Genomic DNA, 11,868 nt, shown 5'->3' with positions numbered 1-11,868 from the left:
GGCACGAACCCGTGTCCCCTGCATCGGCAGGCGGACTCTCAACCACTGTGCCCCCAGGGAAGCCCTATTTCTTCTTTTATTTCTTTCACTGTTAGCTTTATATATTTTAAGGTTATGTTATTAGAGGCATACCCATTTAATGTTTTATTTTCCTATTAAACTGTCCATGGTTAGTAATGTCCCTTGACTTTAAAACAATCTACTTTTATATTAATGTAGTTATATTAGCTTTCTTTTATTTGATATTTGCAAGATATATTTTCTGTGCTTTCACTTTGAACTTCCCTGTTTTATATTTAATTTGAGTGTTTTACAAGCTCCATTTATTTTTTTTTACAAGCTCCATTTAATTGAGATTTGCTTTTTATTTCCAGTCTGACTATTTTTATTTTCACATACAGTATTTTACACTAACATTTAGACTAGTTACTGACAACTTGGAGTTTCAATCCGTCTTCTATCTCTTTGCTTTCAGTTGTCTCAGCTGCTTCATTGCTCCTGCACTCACGTCGTGTTTCTTTTCAAATTGTCAAGTATTTTTATTATTCCAATTTTCCCCTTTCAGATTGTAAGTTATATATTCTATTCTTCTTCTGGTTTTCACCCCATATTAACAACATGCATCCTTGTCTCATAGGTGTTAACCTCCAGTTACTATTTTTACTGCTTTCCAGTCAACTCAAGACTTCACAGCATTTTATAAGTACCACAAGGCATGATTGCTGTTGTTGTCTGGAAGTCAGTGCTTATTTACTGTTGCCTGTCTGTCTGTCCTGGTGCTCTTCATTCCTCCTTAAATTTTCATGTTTCCATCCAGGATCATTTTCCTCCTGCCTGAAGATCTCCCTTTCGTGTTTCCTTCAGCACAGGCCTCCCAGGAGTGAATTCTCATGATTTTTGATTGCCTGAAATCATCTTAACTTTGCCTTCATTTTTTTTTTTTTTGCAGTACGCAGGCCTCTCACTGCTGTGGCCTCTCCCATTGCGGAGCACAGGCTCTGGACGTGCAGGCCCAGCGGCCATGGCTCACGGGCCCAGCCGCTCCGCGGCATGTGGGATCCTCCCGGACCGGGGCACGAACCCGTGTCCCCTGCATCGGCAGGAGGACTCTCAACCACTGTTCCACCAGGGAAGCCCTGCCTTCATTTTTGAGGATATTTTTGAGAGTATTGAATTCTTTGTTGGCAGTTATTTTCTTTCCTCACATTAAAGATGTACATCATTAGTTCTTTTGAAAAAGTCAGCTGCCAGTCTCACCATTATTCCACTGAAGGGTGAGTCTTTCTCTGGGTGCTTTGAAGATTTTTTTCTTTGTCTTTGGTTTTTAGCAGTTATACTATCATGGGCTTTAGTGTGGTTTGCTTTGTAATCCTCCTTCTTGGAGTTAGTGGAATTTCTTTAATCTGTTATTGTATTTTATCAATTTCAAAAATTATTGGCTAGTTTCTCTTCAAATATGGCTTCTACCTTATTCTCTCTCCTCTCCTTCAGAAACTCCATATTCACGTATGTTTAACATTTTCATCATTTCCCATATATTTCCTATTTCTTTATATTTTACATTATTTTGTTTCTCTCTATTTTCATCTAGACATATTCTACTGATCTATTTTCCAACTTATAATACTCTGATTTACAGTGTCTAATCTAATGTTAGGCCCAGCTATTTAATTCTTAATTTCAGGGTTATTTTTTAAGTTTTCAATTTTCCATTTGATTTTTATAATTAATTCCATCCTCTAATATGGTTCTCCATATCTTCACCAATTTTCTTGGATATATTAATCAGAGTAATTTTACAGTCCATGTCTTAAAATGCCAGCGTCTGGATCTCCTTCTATTCTCTGTTTATTTTTGTTTTTGTTTTTTCCTTTTTAACTGTATTTGATCACTTGGTACTGTTTATAGCATACTTATTAATTTACTGAGATTACGTATAATTAAATTGTAGCGTCTTTAGATGATCTCTTACTACAGAGAGGATTTAATTTTTCTAGCAAGTTGGGCAGACCAGCCTGAGCCAGGCAGGGATCGAGTTGACTTGAGGCCGTATTTCAGGCTCTGTGAAGGCTGGTTTGTCATTATTCCTACGTCATAGCCTTTTAGGGGTTTCAGATGAAGGCCTGGGAATCTTTCTACTCGTCCAACACATGAACACCTTAGGAAATGGAAAAAGGAAAGGGAAACCTTAGTAGAGAACTGTCTGTTGAATTTGGGGCTCTCTGTGTTTTCCTTTTCTCCAGAATCATTGCTCCTGGAGTCTGTTAACTTGAAAGCCCTTAACTTCCTTTGTTGTCCATTCCATCCAGTGACGATGTTATAAGCTCTGGGCCCCTGTTCTCTAATTGGCTGCTGTGCCCTGAGACATAGGTTAACCAACAGCCCAGGAGACAAGAGGAGGTGGGTGCCCCAAGAGCCTCAGTGCCTCCCTCCTCACCAGCACCCTGTCCTTCGAGTCCTAGCTGCTTCCGCTGCTCTCCAAGTAGATAATTTTTAAAATCACATTGACCCCGCTAGTGGGAGGGAAGTCAGATGAGCTTCCCTTCGTAGCCACAGGTGGAAGTCTACTTTAGTAACATTGTTTAATGTTCTTCAAACATTGTAAACTTCACTTGAACCTAAAGAGTTAATGTTTAACATGTTGGAAGCGCATCCGTGTGGAACAGCTTGTTTCTTAAAGACTCCAAACAAAAGTCAGTTAAAGCAAATATCCAATTAAGTCTTCTCCAAAGCAGAATTTAAGTGTTGTAAAATAACTATAAACAAAATGTTCTGAGCATTTTTTAGAGAAGCAAAATATCACATAAAGTTAAGTTCAGAGACAGGTCCTTTGATGTGGGTCTTGCCGGAAATTTGCTGCAAAGATGGGTGGTCTGCACATCTGTGAAGTGGGGGCATGCCACTGCAGGTTCGACTCAGCACGGCTTTGCTTTATACTTTTATGTTGAAATCCTGTTTCTAGGACTCTGATCTAAGGCGCTAAGTCAGAAATAAGGGAAACGGTTTACGCACAAAAATATTTATCATAATGCAAAGCTGTAAACGTCTTAAATATACAATAAGGAATAGTTAAATAAATGATTAACTTCCATAAAAAAGAAGCCTTAAGATTAAAGGCACACAGGCAACTATGAAAGTGTGCCCCAAATCAGTGTTTGATTATCTATCTCCTCCCCCTTCCCATCCCCCTCCAATTCCCCTCTGTGCCCATCCGTGCCTCCCCCTCCCCCATCACCCTCTCCCCGCCCACCACCGCCTCCCCACTCCGCAGGAAGCTGCATTGCACCAGGAACTACATTCACCTGAACCTGTTCCTCTCCTTCATCCTGCGAGCCATCTCGGTGTTTGTCAAGGACGACGTACTGTACTCCAGCTCAGGGACTCTGCACTGCCCCGACCAGCCATCCTCCTGGGTAAGGCTGGCCCTGTGGGCGGGATCCTCTCAAGGGCGGCGGGTGCCTGTGTGAACTCCAGCCCCGCCGACCTCCCTCCCCGCCGCCCATCCTTTTGCTCCCTCCCCACCTGGCATCGGGAAGAGTCCCAGAGCCGGTGGTCCCCGTCAGGGCGTGGGAGCTCGGAGCAGGCCCACGGTGGCCAGAGACACAAGGTGGGCACGCGGGCACTGCCCGGTGGGAGGTCACGGCCGGAGTGCTGGCCCCAGGCAGAGCCGGCCTCCCATGAGGCCGCTGCCCCGAAGCGCCGGCGCCAGCTCGAGCCAGACGTTCCTGGCACGGGTGGGCGCGCACAACGCCGTTTTCTCCGCACACGTCCGGGATTCTGAGCAGTAGATGCTTCCCCCGACTGCTGGGTGGAAATCACCTGCGCGGTGAGTGCGTCCCCGCAGCACCTGCTGGGAGCGCCGTGCGCGCCCATGACCCGCGGGCCCAGCTCTTTGCACGAGGATGAATCACCTTAACTGTTAGTTTCTACGGTGCAGGCTTGGCTTGTGGTGGACATTAGTGGGCCTTTAGGGCATAGTCCAGTTTAGTGCGTTTATATTGAGCTCCTCTGAGATCAAGTCCTTCTACCCAGTCTTCCGACGCCCAATCGCACCCTCCACCTGGGTTCTACCCATCACCCTAGTCCTGGTCACAGCTCTTCCACACTAGCCGGAATGCTGTTGTCCACCCGCATCCCAAGCGGATGGATTCATGTGCTGGCACCGTTGCCCTGGACTGAGCAGATTTGAGTCAATGTCGTTTTAACATAGTAGAGCCTTTATCACACCGCAGAACTTCAGCTGCTTCTTAGGTCTGCAGGTGCAAAATAAACATCAACATACTCCTGGGATAGCCTTGACCAGGAGGCATGTGGACTGAATATAATAAAGAAATTAGCAACAAGATCCTCCACCTGGCAAGTCCCAGCCGCAGGTGGAAGTGCGGCCCCTGGGCTCTCGTCCCTAGATCGAGCCTCCGCTGCACAGCTGGGGGTGCACCCGCAGGCCTGGAGCAGGGGTGCCTGGCTGTCCTCCCGCTGAGGAGCCTTCAGTCCCATCTCTGTGTCTCAAAGCTCTGCTCGAAGCAGCACTCCGTACTTAGCTCTTCACTAAAGGACGTAGTGACCCTGACGGACCCACAGACAGCAGGCCCTTGACCTGGAGCGATGCTCTCAACGTTCTCCTGCTGTGTAGACGGAGGATCTGGCTGAGGGACGGGCAGCAACAGGGACCTGGGTGTCCCTGCCCTGAGTCCCACCTGCCTAGGGGTAAGCGCGGAGGCCCTGGGCTCTGCAGTGAGGCTGAAGCATCTGAACAGGGATGCACCCGGCCCAAAGCTGAATGCTGACCAGGCTGCTGCTTGCTGTCCCGGGTGGGTCGGGGGGAGGCGGAGAGCCAGAGACAAGGGCTGGAGGCTGGGCTGGGGGTCTGCACATTGCAGAGGGTCCTGGGCCCACTGAGCTGCCATGTAGGCCCACAGCCTGGGTCAGAATGGCAGAGGGGGCAGGAGAAGGGGAAGTGAGAAGAGCCCATCAACACACACAGGTGCACAAGTGCACACACACGCAGAACACATGCACACAGAGGTACACAGGCACACAGAAACGCACAGGCATGCGTACGCTCACACAGAGACACAGGTGCACAGACCCAGGCACACACACACCCTTCAGACTCTGTCCCTTCATGAGTTTGGCTCCGTCCCTGGAAAGACGGCTCCAAAGGAAGGGGCTTTGCGTGGTGCTGGGGGAGCCCATGTCCTCAAGTGTGGAGCAGCTGTGGACACAGGACGAGTGAAACCGCACACGTGGACATCACCACGGCCATCACCTCTGCCACTCGCTGCACACTGAGGGCTCCAGGCATCAGACCCACAGAGGCGCCAAGGCCCATATCCCCAGCCCTGCAGCTGTGTCATCTTCACGTTTAAATAAAATATCCTGTTGACTCGCTCTTAGCCCGCACCTACAGGTGCTGTAAGTCTCCCCAGCACTCTAGGGAAATGCCATCTGGCCCCGTAGAGCCTGAGAGGACACGTATTTCCAGGTGTGACACCTGATTTTGCCTTTGACAACCCTCGTGGTAGGTGCTGTTTTCTCGTCCTTTTCAAGAAGTTGGGCCTCAAAGAAGCCAGTGTCTTTATTGGATCAAAACGTGGACCAGGAGATAGAACCCCTGCCTCCGTCCCCACCTAGGCCAGCGTGCACATGTGTGGGCGCCTCATTCTCTGCACTTGTTGGTCTGGGTTTGATCTAAACCTGTGGAAACCGTGCTCCAGTCTAGAGAAAATGAGCGCCCAGAAGGCCACCTGAAGCCGACCTTCAGGCCCCCCGCAGACAACAGAGATCGGCCCCCCTGGACATCTGGCTGTGAGCAGTGACGGAGGCTCTGAGACAGGGGACGGGGCTGGCTGAGACCCTGCTGGGGTCTTTGCGGGGCGCTATCCCGGCCGCATGGCCATCGGCCTCTCCACGCCAAAGAAGACGAGGTCAGCTGACAGCCCGTCAACCCCCAAAACCTCCTGTCCTCAGAGTGTGTTGATGGTGGATGAGCAACAGGAGAGAAATGCAGACCTGGCGTTTTAAACATTTTATCAAGAAAATGGAATTGGAATCATCTTAAACACACTGTGTCCTCTTTCCTCCTCCAACAGGATATCCTGGAAATCCGCTGAGTCTAGCGGTGTCTCAGGGTCTGCTTTGAATCTACTGTGCAGGTGTGACATAATCTGTGTGACCGTCCCACCAATAACAGACACACCCTGTTTTTGTATCTTCTGTCCCCACAAGCGTCAGTGTACGTGTATCTTCGTACACGAGTGCTCTCACCTCAGTCAGGTGGGTCTGGAGAAAGACTGGAGGGACCAAAAGGCACATGTGTTTAAATTGCAACAAATAGTGCTAGACAGCTTTCCAAAGGCGGAGATGCCACGGGTGCCATGGATGCTGCGTGTGCAGGACGTGCCCTCCAGCAGGGCTCACCACAGGTTCCCTCCACCCGTGGGTGTGGAGCTCTTCCTCCTTGACACCCAGCACGCGCCTCTGTCACTGTCCCAACAAGGTCTTGGGTCGCGTCTCCTGTCTCCACAGCAGTGTTGTCACATGCGTCTTTCCACTTACGGCGGCCCAGCCCCGATGTCCAGTGGGCCGCCTCCACATGCAGACCCCCTCCCCGCCCTCAGCATCAGTAAACCGTAACCACCTTAGAAAGAGACGGAACCACACTCCACTTAGGCAAGAGAGACCTGGTGCAAGGTAAGGGGCTGGAGCGTCCTGGAGAGGATGGAGCCGCTGTGAGTCAAAGCTCCTCATGACCCCGGGGAGGCAGCTTGAGAGGCTGCCGTGCATTGCCTGCAACTCTGTCCACCCCATACACGGGTATGAGTATGTCCACATACATGGAAGTACATCCGCCCATCCATCAACATGCACGTATTAGGGGAGGCGGCTGCAAAGATATAGAAGGATAGAAATAAAAGTCCTGTTCTTTTATTCAGCTCCACTTATGTAAGCCTAGTGATTTGAAGCCTCAATTTCATGTTAAGCCTAGTGATTTGAAGCCTCAATTTCATGTTTGCTCATGACGTGGAAATACCTGATATGTTTACTTATATGAAGGTCTGAGAGATTAAAAATGCATTTGCTTTATGTAATACATAATTTTTCCCTTTCAAAACTCCTGGGGAAATAATTTATTTGGAGGGTTTCTCTTGTTTATTCCTTTATTTTTTCATCTCTTGTTAAGAGTGCACAGTGAGGAAGAACAGAGGAGAAAAAGTGAAAGTGAGGGGAGGGTAAGGATGCAGGAGGAGGGGGGGACGCAGGAGGAGGGGGGACGCAGGAGGCGGGGGGACGCAGGAGGAGGGGGGACGCAGGAGGCGGGGGGACGCAGGAGGAGGGGGGACGCAGGAGGCGGGGGGACGCAGGAGGAGGGGGGACGCAGGAGGCGGGGGGACGCAGGAGGAGGGGGGACGCAGGAGGCGGGGGGACGCAGGAGGAGGGGGGACGCAGGAGGCGGGGGGACGCAGGAGGAGGGGGGACGCAGGAGGCGGGGGGACGCAGGAGGAGGGGGGACGCAGGAGGCGGGGGGACGCAGGAGGAGGGGGGACGCAGGAGGCGGGGGGACGCAGGAGGAGGGGGGACGCAGGAGGCGGGGGGACGCAGGAGGAGGGGGGACGCAGGAGGCGGGGGGACGCAGGAGGAGGGGGGACGCAGGAGGCGGGGGGACGCAGGAGGAGGGGGGACGCAGGAGGCGGGGGGACGCAGGAGGAGGGGGGACGCAGGAGGCGGGGGGACGCAGGAGGAGGGGGGACGCAGGAGGCGGGGGGACGCAGGAGGAGGGGGGACGCAGGAGGCGGGGGGACGCAGGAGGAGGGGGGACGCAGGAGGCGGGGGGACGCAGGAGGAGGGGGGACGCAGGAGGCGGGGGGACGCAGGAGGAGGGGGGACGCAGGAGGCGGGGGGACGCAGGAGGAGGGGGGACGCAGGAGGCGGGGGGACGCAGGAGGAGGGGGGACGCAGGAGGCGGGGGGACGCAGGAGGAGGGGGGACGCAGGAGGCGGGGGGACGCAGGAGGAGGGGGGACGCAGGAGGCGGGGGGACGCAGGAGGAGGGGGGACGCAGGAGGCGGGGGGACGCAGGAGGAGGGGGGACGCAGGAGGCGGGGGGACGCAGGAGGAGGGGGGACGCAGGAGGCGGGGGGACGCAGGAGGAGGGGGGACGCAGGAGGCGGGGGGACGCAGGAGGAGGGGGGACGCAGGAGGCGGGGGGACGCAGGAGGAGGGGGGACGCAGGAGGCGGGGGGACGCAGGAGGAGGGGGGACGCAGGAGGCGGGGGGACGCAGGAGGAGGGGGGACGCAGGAGGCGGGGGGACGCAGGAGGAGGGGGGACGCAGGAGGCGGGGGGACGCAGGAGGAGGGGGGACGCAGGAGGCGGGGGGACGCAGGAGGAGGGGGGACGCAGGAGGCGGGGGGACGCAGGAGGAGGGGGGACGCAGGAGGCGGGGGGACGCAGGAGGAGGGGGGACGCAGGAGGCGGGGGGACGCAGGAGGAGGGGGGACGCAGGAGGCGGGGGGACGCAGGAGGAGGGGGGACGCAGGAGGCGGGGGGACGCAGGAGGAGGGGGGACGCAGGAGGCGGGGGGACGCAGGAGGAGGGGGGACGCAGGAGGCGGGGGGACGCAGGAGGAGGGGGGACGCAGGAGGCGGGGGGACGCAGGAGGAGGGGGGACGCAGGAGGCGGGGGGACGCAGGAGGAGGGGGGACGCAGGAGGCGGGGGGACGCAGGAGGAGGGGGGACGCAGGAGGCGGGGGGACGCAGGAGGAGGGGGGACGCAGGAGGCGGGGGGACGCAGGAGGAGGGGGGACGCAGGAGGCGGGGGGACGCAGGAGGAGGGGGGACGCAGGAGGCGGGGGGACGCAGGAGGAGGGGGGACGCAGGAGGCGGGGGGACGCAGGAGGAGGGGGGACGCAGGAGGCGGGGGGACGCAGGAGGAGGGGGGACGCAGGAGGCGGGGGGACGCAGGAGGAGGGGGGACGCAGGAGGCGGGGGGACGCAGGAGGAGGGGGGACGCAGGAGGCGGGGGGACGCAGGAGGAGGGGGGACGCAGGAGGCGGGGGGACGCAGGAGGAGGGGGGACGCAGGAGGCGGGGGGACGCAGGAGGAGGGGGGACGCAGGAGGCGGGGGGACGCAGGAGGAGGGGGGACGCAGGAGGCGGGGGGACGCAGGAGGAGGGGGGACGCAGGAGGCGGGGGGACGCAGGAGGAGGGGGGACGCAGGAGGCGGGGGGACGCAGGAGGAGGGGGGACGCAGGAGGCGGGGGGACGCAGGAGGAGGGGGGACGCAGGAGGCGGGGGGACGCAGGAGGAGGGGGGACGCAGGAGGCGGGGGGACGCAGGAGGAGGGGGGACGCAGGAGGCGGGGGGACGCAGGAGGAGGGGGGACGCAGGAGGCGGGGGGACGCAGGAGGAGGGGGGACGCAGGAGGAGGGGGGACGCAGGAGGAGGGGGGATGCAGGAGGAGGGGTGTCAGGAGGAAGGAGAGGGAGGTCAGCCAAGCGTGCCAGGCCCCACATGGTCACTCTCAAAGTTACAAGTCACCCTCAGGGGGGACACTGTGTGCATCTGCCTGGGCCCCATGCTACCCTCCGGCGAGTTCCAGGGCCTCACCGGAACAGGCATACACCTCCAGGCGGCACCTCTGTGTGGGGTGTCCACGCGCCTCGTGCAGCACGGGCCCGCGTTGGGGCCTGGAGCCGGCTGCCTTCCCCAGAAGTCCTCATCCGAACGCAGTGCGCTCTCTCACTGTGTCTGTGGCACCCAGGTGGGCTGCAAGCTGAGCCTGGTCTTCTTCCAGTACTGCATCACGGCCAACTTCTACTGGTTCCTGGTGGAGGGGCTGCACCTCCGCACCCTCCTGGGGGCCATCTTCTCCCCCAGCCGGCACTTTGGGGCCTATCTCCTGATTGGATGGGGTAAGGACTCCCCCCGACAGCCCACTGCCACCCCCAAGCCCCCCGGGTTCCTGATTGCTGTCCTCTCTGACCTATAAATGCAGGTGATTTCAGCTCAGGAAAATGCTGTGCCGCCCCTGTAGGAAGAGCTTTTCTAGAGCCAGCAGCTTAGTATTTCTGGGAGCCAGGACCTGATTTAAAACTGCTCTGACTCTCTTTCCTGGGGCAAACCCTGATGGTGGGCAAGTCAGAAGCAAGGGGCCCGGGAGGAAGAGAGGCAGGGAGACCATCCATCATGAGGTCCCACTAACGTGCCCATCAGCGGGGCTGTGCGTCAGCTGCGGGGCCCCCACCTTCACGGCGAGGGACTCCCCTTCAGGTCTTTGCCAAGTCTGAACACAGCCTCTCCAGCACGTTGACACCGACACCCAGAAACACAGAGATGCGTTTCAGGACCGTGAAGCCTTCAGACACATGCTTAGTTATCTTCACTGCTTAGTAAGGCATGAGCATAAGCCTGTATGTATTTATGAAGAGTTCCCACTTAGTCTTTTCATCAGAAGGCCCTTGTCCTTGACCATCAGGCTAATGAAAGCTCCCACATGTGCCCCTGCTGGGCTGGTCCAAGTAACCAGCGCGGGGCTGTGGTCACCAGGTGTCTTTCCGCAGGCATCCCTACCGTCTGCACAGGTGCGTGGACTGCGGCCAGGCTTTCGCTAGAAGACACAGGGTGAGTGCCATGCCTGTAAAGCGAGACCAAGCAACACTGAGGTCCTGGCATCACTGGTCTTGGGAAACCAGAGAGAAGCTTCGTATCTGGTCAAAGGCAGCCTTTGGACGTGGATGGGGAGGACGTTGAACTGCATAGGGAGGAACACGGGTTGGAGTGTTTGCAGAAGAGCCAAGGGACAGGCGGGGCTGAGCTGGGTCTGGCAGCGGAGCTGAGGTTGGGGTCAGCCAGGCAGAGACGGAGCAGCCAGCCCAGCGAGGAGGCCGGGTTGAGACGGCCAGCTGGGGCACAGCTCTCTGAGGCAGCGCAGCTGGACCAGGGCCCAGAGCGCTTCTGCTTTGTGTGCACAGTGAGCCAGACCATGGCCCAGACTCAAGCACCAAGAGCTCCCACCACCGGCACTGTGCCTCATGCAGGACCCAGGGTCTACCAGTTGTCCACTGCCAGTAACAAACCACCCAAAGCTGGGAGCTCACATAGTCCCAGTTGATTTGGTGTATTTCTGTCCCTGGAACTTGGGGCGGTTCTCCTGGCCTCAGCCTGGCTCACTCACACGCCACAGGCACCTGCAGGGGCAGCCAGGGCCGTGGGTCTAGGCAGCGTACGCTGGGTTCCAAGGACTCCACATCCTGCTGTCAGAACCAGCTAGGACCCAGGACGAGGGTGGGTCTTTGCCCCTGCTGGGAAGGGGTGTGGGTAACGGAGTGAGCTGGAGGCATTTTACAAGCCGCCCACCCCAGCTTCCTGCTGGAGAGAGCGCGTGGCAGTCAGGAGGGACCACCTAACAAGCCGCGTGAGTGAGAGGGCTCACGGTCGGGGGCGCTTTGTTTGGCAAGCCCCCGTGTAAAGGGTGAGTCTGCAGTGTGCTTATCCTCCTGTGCTTGGTTTGTAGATGGAATTGGTGGTAACGTCATTTTCCTTCTCTCTTTTCAACAGGTGCTGGGATACCAATGACCACAGTGTTCCCTGGTGGGTTATACGAACACCAATTTTAATTTCTATTATAGTAAGTCATTTCTGTATTGAAACGTGAGTTGCCTGCCGGGTTGCACACCTGGGCAGAGAGCGAGCCCAGTGTCTGGTAGTAACTACAAAGGGCCCGTTCTACTGGGTCTTCTGAGACAAGTACCCTGAGGCTGAGCTCTTGCATGGTGGGCTTGGCCCACCTTCAGGACGAATTCTCAGTGAATCGGAGGGCGGGAAAGAGACAGTCCTCCAGGGGAACCTCGGGGGGGGGGGGGGGGGGG

General features: G+C 56.5%; 1 protein-coding gene across 1 annotated transcript in view; it reads left to right on the top strand.

Annotated features, from left to right (window-relative positions):
- The window catches only part of VIPR2 (vasoactive intestinal peptide receptor 2), a 76,519-nt gene that overhangs the window by 59,212 nt on the left and 5,439 nt on the right, over positions 1-11,868 (top strand). Inside the window, exons 6-9 of the mRNA XM_007463987.1 lie at positions 3,272-3,413; positions 9,762-9,912; positions 10,561-10,621; positions 11,558-11,627. Coding sequence (XP_007464049.1) covers positions 3,272-3,413; positions 9,762-9,912; positions 10,561-10,621; positions 11,558-11,627 — 424 coding nt within the window. The remainder of the gene's footprint in view (positions 1-3,271; positions 3,414-9,761; positions 9,913-10,560; positions 10,622-11,557; positions 11,628-11,868) is intronic.

This window comes from Lipotes vexillifer, unplaced genomic scaffold (assembly GCF_000442215.2).
Source record: "Lipotes vexillifer unplaced genomic scaffold, Lipotes_vexillifer_v1.1 scaffold2094, whole genome shotgun sequence".
Classification (NCBI taxonomy): domain Eukaryota; kingdom Metazoa; phylum Chordata; class Mammalia; order Artiodactyla; family Lipotidae; genus Lipotes; species Lipotes vexillifer.
Note: the sequence above shows the minus strand (reverse complement) of the source record. Positions and strands in the feature narration are given on the sequence as shown.